General features: G+C 33.6%; 2 protein-coding genes across 3 annotated transcripts; one reads left to right on the forward strand and one right to left on the reverse strand.

The window, feature by feature from the left end:
* Positions 1-468: 468 nt before the first annotated feature.
* Positions 469-4,192, reverse strand: LOC18045718 (phosphatidylinositol transfer protein 3). The gene is made up of 6 exons (XM_006437250.2): positions 3,946-4,192; positions 3,463-3,552; positions 2,721-2,897; positions 2,231-2,329; positions 1,894-2,136; positions 469-1,218 (listed from the first exon to the last, which is right to left on the reverse strand). Exons 2-6 carry the CDS (start codon positions 3,526-3,528, stop codon positions 793-795), a joined length of 1,011 nt encoding a protein of 336 aa, XP_006437313.1. The 5' UTR covers positions 3,529-3,552; positions 3,946-4,192; the 3' UTR covers positions 469-792.
* A 1,285-nt stretch (positions 4,193-5,477) lies between these two features.
* Positions 5,478-8,899, forward strand: LOC18045719 (ribose-phosphate pyrophosphokinase 5, chloroplastic). Of its 2 annotated transcripts, XM_006437257.2 has the most exons (9): positions 5,478-5,679; positions 5,772-5,936; positions 6,204-6,452; positions 6,527-6,670; positions 7,032-7,199; positions 7,335-7,404; positions 7,732-7,813; positions 8,356-8,515; positions 8,602-8,899. In XM_006437257.2, the coding sequence occupies exons 1-9, from the start codon at positions 5,593-5,595 to the stop codon at positions 8,638-8,640; spliced, it is 1,164 nt and encodes a 387-aa protein (XP_006437320.1). In that variant the 5' UTR covers positions 5,478-5,592; the 3' UTR covers positions 8,641-8,899. The 2 variants fall into 2 exon arrangements, with proteins under 2 accessions (XP_006437320.1, XP_024042217.1); XM_024186449.1 differs by lacking the exon at positions 5,478-5,679 and having other exon boundaries at positions 5,899-5,936; positions 6,149-6,452.
* Positions 8,900-9,651: the final 752 nt, after the last annotated feature.

Raw genomic sequence — 9,651 nt, forward strand, 5'->3', positions numbered from 1 at the left:
AATAACCCAATATATATCGATAAGGGTTAGAGAAGATTGCACAAATCGTGTATCACTTTGATTTGGTAAAAAAGAGTTTAGTCTCTCCGCCTTGACTATGAGATTCAATTTTAATTAATCTCTTACTTGCATTCATGAAAATCATTATAATATGAATCTATACTTCCTAAATTACATCTTATTAAAACGGACTTTCATCATCACTCATTCCTATCACGAGACAGCTCGTGTGTTGAGTTATTGCTTCCTGATTGTCCATTAGAAAAATGCTAAAGAGACAGGAACAGACAGTAGTTTCACCTTGTCCTGTCCATGCTTTGTCATTAACCTCATATTCTTTTTTTATACGATATAAACCCGGAAATACAATAATTAGAAGAAAAATGCTTGGTGAAGAGAAGGACGAGATAAATAAAGAAGAAAATGATAGAGAGAGAGTGAGTGAATAGAGAGAGAGGACAAAATCTAATTAGAAAAGTAAACTTGCTTTCATAGAAAGGATGCAATTGAAGGATCTGTTATTTTTTTTTTAATTTTTTTTTCCTTTCATTTCCTGACATCACTAAAATCAACCCTGGAAAAATTATCATATTTCCCAGCTGACATCTGTACATAAACATAAACTTCGCCTATCTGCTTAAATAGTTTGGGATACTCGTTATTATAGCAGCAAGATTTTGGTCAAAATCTTGCTTTCAAGAAACTAACTGAATAAGATTGCATTAAGGTATGATCAGAATTTGTAAAGAAGGATCATAGAAACCAGAACCGGCCCCATGATTTCATCCCAAGTCATTGTACTTGTTTCGCCATTGCAGCTTCACTCTTTGGAACATCATCATAGCCGAGTTTCAGCCCCGGTACTTTCTCATCAACATCCTCCAAGGTGGAAGTTGCCTCATCTAACTCGTTATCAGAGTCATCCGAACAGTGGTCTGATGTCAATGACTCGGATTGTGATGACTGAGATGCAACTAATAGATGGTCAGTTGGTACTGAGCATCCAGAGTTCATTAAATCAGACTTTTTCTTATCATCAGCCCTCATAAGCTGCCCAAATGCTTCATAATCAAACCCAACTCTGTTTCTTCCCCCAAAAGAAGAATCCAATTTATTAATATCAAAGAGGGCTTCCATTATTTTCTGGCTCTGAGGATCGTTAGAATAGGCAAACCTCACTTTCTTGTATGTCTTTGGCTCAAGGAATGGTTTCACCACCTGCATGAAAGAAAAATTCACTTAAACTTTTCTCGTATTATAAATATGGTAAAGTACATCATACTGTAAACGGGAAGTGGCCTAACACAAAATGTTGCCAGAGCAGAAGGCACGACTTTTCCATCTCAGCTGTTTTATATTTTCAAAGGCTAACCATCTTTTTACAATATTACTGCTTAGTCTTCACATTCATACAAATGAAAAAAGAAAGAAAAATAAAGGATGGAAAATGCTCCCAAAAGAACAGAGAGGAAGAAGCTCTAGATACGGAATTCACATGAAACCCTTAAAGAGTGTTCTTAGACAATGTCTCACATCAGAGCTAAGCCAAAGCAATGAAAGTACCAGGTGGCCAAAAGTTGGTGGGGAAATCAATAAAGCAAAAGAACGAGACAATACAACGACATTGGAAATAACCAGAGATTCCTCACTCCTTTCCAGACAGGTATTGAAAAAGTGGTCCTCCAATCAGCAGCCAAAATTGTTGAGAGGACAAGTAAAACAAGAAATTACATTCATTAGAAAAACAAATTCAGTATTCACTAATGGTCTGAATCATGTTCTCCTCAGCAGCAAATGAGCATCTCCAGAGGACTCTATTAAGATTTATAGTATAACCACAATGCCGCAACTTGACAAGCAAAGATTATATAAAAGAAAGGAGCAGTGAGATACCGTCCAAAAAGATTCGAATACTTTTGGGGGATTATAGAGGATTGCCAGGCCCAATCTCTCAGGGTAATGATTTTGCAACACATTAGCTGTTTCCCGAGTCACTTTTACTGACACACTCCCCATTGTCCACCCTTGAAAATCAATTAGCCACACCATTTGCTCCCTATCAGGGTTCAAATTCATTATAGCATTTTCCATGCAATACACCAAGTACTTGATCTGCCCCTCTGTTGAGCTTGAATTCTGACACAGTAACTTGTTAAAATCCCTCATCATTGAACTCAGTATAGGAATAACAGCAGAGGAAAGAACCAAATGGAAATATGGATCTATCTACCTGGGAACCTGGCCTCATTATAAGAACAGGTCTTCCTAATTTGTCACAGAAATTAGCTCTGTAAAGTTTCCCTGTTTCAGCTTCTCGAGCAACATCTTCCTAAAGCAATAACAAAAGGTGATTTTAATGTTATACATAGCAGCAATATGCAGATATAGTACCAGCAGCTAAAAGAAAATTATTATCTTGTAAGTTGCTTTAATGTTATTGTTTTATCCTTCATAGTTGATAGTTCAGAGTTTAGAAGAGCACAGCTAAAGAGTATGGGCAAAAGCTTACTAAGCATCCATGTTGTAGTAATAGAAAACTAGTCGCCGAACAAGCATTGCATGTTGCAATCCAACAGCAGAAATAGGATGAATTTTCACAAACAAAACCAAGTATCTCTTTCCATTTTCCCTTTGTTTAAAGGTTTTTACATATTCGAGAAAACTAGATTAATTTACCCAAAAAAAAAAAGAAAAAACTACTGGAAAGAATATATGCATACCCATACGATCTTCTCTGGCTTGTATTCCAGCCTCCACTTCACGCTTTCTACTAACATTTTGCTTGCCTTCTTTGTATGCCAGTTCCTTGCTCTGAGGTACCTTGATATTGATTCGTCCGAACAAAGTACTGGATATTTATCAGCAATAGGACCAATAATCTTTCTAACCTCATTTATCTGAATGAAATCAAATTCAATCAGTTGATCTCCTAAAGAGTTTTTTACATTCGACTCCACAGACTAAAATAAAAATTTCCCTTCAAACTCTAATGAGGGCAAGAATCCTCAACCAAATAATCGCCAGACTGTTTCATTCATGAGGCCAATACAATTCTTTAAAACGTAGAATACAGTTCAGATATTTTCAAACATATAATCTGGTTATAATATATTAGAAAACAACAAAACCAACTATTTATTTTTCTCTGATATTTACTTAGTTCAGGATCACACTTGAAAACTATTATTACTGTAAACTCTTAACCAGACACATTTCCCTGCGTATTTACCTTTTTTCAGATTTTAGAAACAAAGAACTCTCTGGCATCCAAGCAAACAGGCTATATCAAATTATTTAGATGGAAAAACCATAATGAAGATGCAAATGCGCAAAACTAACACGAAATTACAACTAAAAATAGAGAGAAAAATTCATTGGAAAAGAATGAACCTCCACCAAATAACTAACCAAAAAAAAAAAAAATGTCAGTAACAACATCTTAATCAATATTTTGATGCATACTTTGGCTTGCTGCTCTTCAGGCGACAGAGATTTCTCTGCTCCAAATCCACGTGATTTTCTCGACATCGTTTCGGATCATACAAAAAGCTTCTGATATCATCAAAATAGGGAAACAAATTTGCCAATAATCAGCTAAATTGTTTCAAGTATTACACCTTAATTACTAAATTATTATTAATCACGAAAAAAAAACACAAATAAGTTTAAATTATGGGAATGCCAAATTAACATAGAAAAATCAACCAGATTTTCTTCAATCTCAAACAATTCTCATCTAATTGATCAAGTTTTATTTACGTCAAAATCAAGTAAAAGAAAAAAAAATTTCCCATTATTTCGTTTCTGAATTAGAAATAAATCTGAAACAAGTATCGATCCAATAATCAAAATTTCAACCAAACCTGAATCAAAAACATCATTTTTGTTTTTTTTTTGGCAAAACTGAATCTTAAAAGAAAAAAATTCTGGGAAGTAGTAATTTACCTCTTTCGTCAACGAGTTTTGCTCATTTCTGTAGAAAATAAAAATGAAACCAAATTTTAAAAATCGAATGAGAAAAAAAATGCCGAAGAATTATTTGGAATTGGATATGGAGTGAAAAAATGGGAAATGGAGGAATGCAACGAGATACTCCGAATGCGTGGCGGTTTTATTTTATTTTATTTGTTTGTTTTATTTTATTTAGTTGCTCAGAGCCTTAGATTTTGGAGCAACAATTTTGACCAGCAGGTGAAACGGCAACCATGCAACGACACGTATCGTACGACGCTGGACTTTGTTGTGGAAACGTGATATTGATTCATACGCGAAACGACTTGTCGGACAATGAAAACTCCGGTCCATTTTACTTGCCCAATTTGGCGAAAATATTATTCTTTACTTGAGAATTCTTTTAAACATATTTCTAGAAGAAGCCCGGGACAGGACTTTTTCATTGCACCCGCTTTAAAACAAATTTTATTTTAAATTCTTAAATTATGGAGCACGTGTTAAATTTGTGGGCGCACCTCGCACACAGTATTTTGTCTGCTCCAAAACGGGCCCGCGCCAGCCAGAGCCTAAGCTCTCCATGTAGAGAGGGTCTAGTCTATCCTACCAGCGGAGTTATAAACTGACTCAATTGGGCAAAAATTATGAGCCGCATAAAACATAAATAAGGAATAAAATAAAACATATAAAATATTAAAAATATGTAAATAAATATTTGCGTATTTTTAAAATAAATTTTAAATATAAATATTTAAAAATATTTTAAACTTAAATTTAATGTATTCAGTACAATTATACGTTTGGAGGCATAAAAGTGTCAACGCTAAATCGGTTAAGTTTTTCCAATTTAACCTGAGTTTGCAAGTTAATTATGACCCCATGGTCTTGTTTCATCCTTTTTCATTTATTTTTTAATATCCTTAAATAAGTAGTTATTTTAAATTAATTTGTTAATTATTAAAATATTTACAATGGCGACTCAACCATAAGTTTTATAATCAATTATTTTTTATTACAAGCCATCGCCTATTAGTGGTTATTAATATTCATTAGTGTCAAATTTAGTACTTTAGAACCATTATCAAACGACAATAAATTATCGAGATTAAACCTCAAATTTATGATAAAATAAGAGTTTAAAAATAGTGAAATGTATTTTCACGATTGACCATCGTTGTGGGTCAAAATAAATTTTTTTTAAAAAATTAAAAAAATAACTTAAAGATAACCAATTCAGAGAATAGGTAATTCAAAGTTAATCTCACGACAATGTAAATCAATGGGACAATACTGACGAATGACGATGAACACTTTCAATACGAAAAATGCTCATTATTGTAAATCTTACATAAAATTGTTTCTAGCTAAAGTTACCAAAATGCCCACAAGACGAGGCTGTTGAGGCCGAGGCCGGGGGGCGAGGGACAAAGAGAGTTTAAAGTTTGGACTTTGGAAGAGAAGTCAGAAGTCCATGCCTCTTTATTCAATGTTTTCCAAAAGTGAAATATCGAAAACCCTCAAGGGAGGTAAGTGATAATTTCCCTAAAGTCGAAATATCTTCTTCCCGATTGAAGAAGGGCAACTCCAGAATTTTATTCAATCATTTCCCTGATTTAATTCGAAGGGTAAAAAAAAAAAAAAATGGCTTCAATTCTGCAATCAGCATTCACTTATTCAACAAGCCTGAGTTTCATCTGCAACTGCAGCAAGCGTAATTCGTTCCGAGTAGTATGTAATTTGATTTTCTCCAATTCTTACTGATACTGAGAGTGCTTTAAAAAGATTATTTAATTGTTTTGTGTATGTGGTTTTGGTGGCAGAGGTGTAATGTGATTGAGCCCTTGAAGTATGACAATGGACCTCCTTGCATTTCGATCCTTAATAACAACCTTTTGGATTCAAAATTCCATTTAGGTAATACAATGATCAAGAACGACACCAGACTCCGTATATTTTCTGGCACTGCTAATCCCGCACTCTCTCAGGTTCTTAATTTCCAGTTACTGATTGTAATTTGTTACTTGGAATTAGGGCTCCATTTAGTGTTGCTGTCTGGCAACTCTAGCTTTTAGGGTACATTTGTAAGGTTAATAACTAACATAATGCGATAGTTATGGATAAGCTGCATCAGTTAAGACTTAAATGCTGGAATTTATTACTCCATAGTTATTAAATATTACCAACTTTTATTTCACAGATATATCTTCAGCTTGATGCATGTAAAAATCAAACGTACTTTTGTTATGCAATAGGAAATTTCCTGCTACATGGGTTTGGATCTGGGAAAAATTAAGATAAAGCGTTTTGCGGATGGAGAGATATATGTTCAGTTACAAGAAAGTGTTAGGGGGTGTGATGTGTTTCTTGTACAACCTACTTGTCCACCTGCGAATGAGAATATCATGGAGCTTCTCGTAATGATTGATGCCTGTCGAAGAGCTTCAGCCAAAAATATTACTGCTGTCATTCCGTATTTTGGGTATGCACGAGCTGACAGAAAGGTAGTTTTATGACCCGATAAATGGTTTCCATTTCTCCATGTTAATCAACCTTTAATTCAATGGTACTATTTCAGACTCAAGGGCGTGAATCCATTGCGGCCAAACTTGTTGCAAATCTAATAACTGAGGCTGGTGCAAACCGTGTGCTTGCCTGTGATCTTCATTCTGGACAGTCTATGGGTTATTTTGACATTCCTGTGGATCATGTATACGGTCAGGTAGTGGCCATATTATTTGTTTGGTCTCTATGAGATTATTCATAGATATGGATTTTGAGTATGGCAGCAGTCATAAAACCTAAAACATGATTGAATCTAGATTAGTTTGGGGGCATAGGAAAAGGCTAAAATAGAATTTGGAAGATTCCTTTCCTATAGATTGGATTTATAACGGACTTATTGAGCTTTTATTTTCAAAGCTATATCTTATCCTTCTTATGGTATAATTTAGACTATGAGACATCTTATTGCGCTATAATAAGTAAATAATTGAATCAACTTAAATGTTTACTTTATGTTCTTTAATATTAATATTAGTTTTTAAATTCATATTCTTTTTCTCTCGTTTTTGCACCTCTAGCCGGTGATACTTGACTACCTGGCCAGTAAGGCTATAAGTTCTGATGATTTAGTAGTGGTTTCACCGGATGTTGGAGGTGTTGCTAGAGCACGTGCGTTTGCCAAAAAATTATCAGATGCTCCTCTAGCAATTGTTGATAAAAGACGTCAGGGGCACAATGTTGCAGAGGTGAGATTCACTTATAAGCTTGTGTCCTTATGCTCCATGATTGTTATCTTTGAAGTTTCTTTCATTTTGCATATCTTGATATAGCTAGAGATATTTTATTGTTACTTTTATATATTTGCATGTGCTTGTTTGCAGGTGATGAATTTAATTGGTGATGTGAAGGGAAGGGTGGCTGTTATGGTGGACGACATGATTGACACAGCTGGTCAGCTTTGAAAGGAAAAATCTTGGGTACTGCCGGTGCATTGCTCCCTCTCCATTAACTTCTTGCCATTTTGTTTTTCAACCAATTATGAAAATGTTCACACACACGGCAAAATTTAGTAGAGAGGAAGTAATTCACCAGGAGTTCCCAAGAATCCATTTTGTCAAACTTTTTTGTTTCTTTTTGTCAAACAGAAAAAAAAAAAAAAAAAACATGCTATAGATGACCAGTTTACGTGATATTCTTCCTGTTATTTCTTAGTGCTATCATCTCAATCTTGTTATTTGTTACCATGTTAAGTATGACTGATTAGATTTTGGGGTGTAGGAACAATTTCCAAAGGTGCAGCTCTGCTACATCAAGAGGGGGCTAGGGAAGTCTATGCATGTAGTACACATGCTGTTTTTAGGTATCTCAATTCTGTTCTTAGTCAAGGATTCTGCTTCATTCCTTTATTGCATATTATAACTTCTGGTTAACTGAGCTGCATTCTCTGTACAGTTCAGACATGACAATCATTAGATCTTTATTTTATAATTTTATATCTACGGATTCACACATACCTTCAACAATTTTGAGTCTCGGTTAGAAAATTACTGGCAACTTTTGGTAATTTGGAATGTGTTTATGATGTGAGTTAGATGTATTAATGCTTTTAAGGTACAATCACTGTACAATTGTTGATGCTTAGCCAAGCACTCCAAATTAACTTTGAGATTAGTGTGGTTTATCACTAGTTAGGCCACAACAATTAATTTTACATTTTACTTTGAATGTTAAAATTTGACCTCATGTCATATCTTTTATCCTCATCAATCAAAATCACAAGCACCTTTATTCAAGAGCAATTCTCAGGACTTTGCACATGCGATCATTATTTTGATTGTTTTTATGCTGACTTTTCATTTCTTCCATTGTTGTGTTTTTGTGTCTTTCCTCTTCATTTTGCAGTCCCCCAGCAATCGAGAGGTTGTCAAGCGGTCTGTTTCAAGAGGTGATCATAACAAATACCATTCCCGTGTCAGAGCAGAATTATTTCCCACAGTTGACGATTCTGTCAGTTGCAAACCTTCTTGGGGAGACCATATGGCGGGTACATGATGATTGCTCGGTGAGTAGCATCCTTAAGCAGAATTGGGTTAACACATTATGGGTTTTGCATGTTAGCTGTAATTTCTGTAATAATTTCATTGGCAGGATGGCTATGAACCGTACTCAAGCTTGGGAATCGACTGATGAATTTGGATATGCAGTGTATATAATTTACCTCTCACCTAAGCTGGGTTGATGGGCAGATTTTTATTTGCTTAAAATGGATGCTGCATAGGTTTTGAATTATTTTTCTTCCTCAGAAGAGGTTGTTATGTGGGAACATCTGGTGAATTATATGCTTGAACATTGCAGTTGTATAATTTTAGTTTGATTTCAATGTTTTATAGTTTGAGAAATTATTATTATACCTGGTTGGATTCATGAAGAAAGGTTAAAAAGTAAAAGCGTGATGATATTCAGAGTTGATTGAATTATTTTTTGGCATTTACAAGGGTGTCCCGACTCCCAACTAATAATGATTATTATTTTTAATTATAAACAAATGTACAAGCTCAACAGAATTCACTTTACAAAAAGATGTTCAAACTCAACAGAAATATACAAATAAATATGTAATGTCCAACAAAATTAAAGCCCAACAAAGTAAATTACATGAAAATTAATTCTCACACTCAAGTAGGGAGAAAAAGTTTATTTGGGATTAAGGTTAAGTAAGATACAATATTAAATTATTTAGTAAATATTAAATTATTTAATAAATATTAACTGTTATATTTTACAAGTTAAGCTAATTTAATTTTATATTTGTATGAAAAAAAATTTATTATATTTTTATTAATTTTATTAAAATTATTATTGAAAAATTATATTTATTGTATAATATTAACTTTTTGTTTATAGTTATAATTTTTTTTTAATAGCAATCTCTAACTTAAAGGTTATAATATCTCAATTCCATAATATCTCAATTCCAAATAGACTTAAAATATGTGTTTTCAATAAATGTTTTAATAAAAAAAGTTTAAAGTATATTTCAGAGTTTAAATTACTTTATTCATATTTATATATTGTTTTGTGTAAATAGATCTTTCGAGATTTTAACATAAACAAATTGGACCCCGTACGTAATTAATATAAATATTGAGGATATAACTGATATTCAGAAGCAAAGATGGATGGGGTGAAATGAAAAAT

This window comes from Citrus clementina, unplaced genomic scaffold (assembly GCF_000493195.1).
Source record: "Citrus clementina cultivar Clemenules unplaced genomic scaffold, Citrus_clementina_v1.0 scaffold_4, whole genome shotgun sequence".
Lineage (NCBI taxonomy): Eukaryota > Viridiplantae > Streptophyta > Magnoliopsida > Sapindales > Rutaceae > Citrus > Citrus x clementina.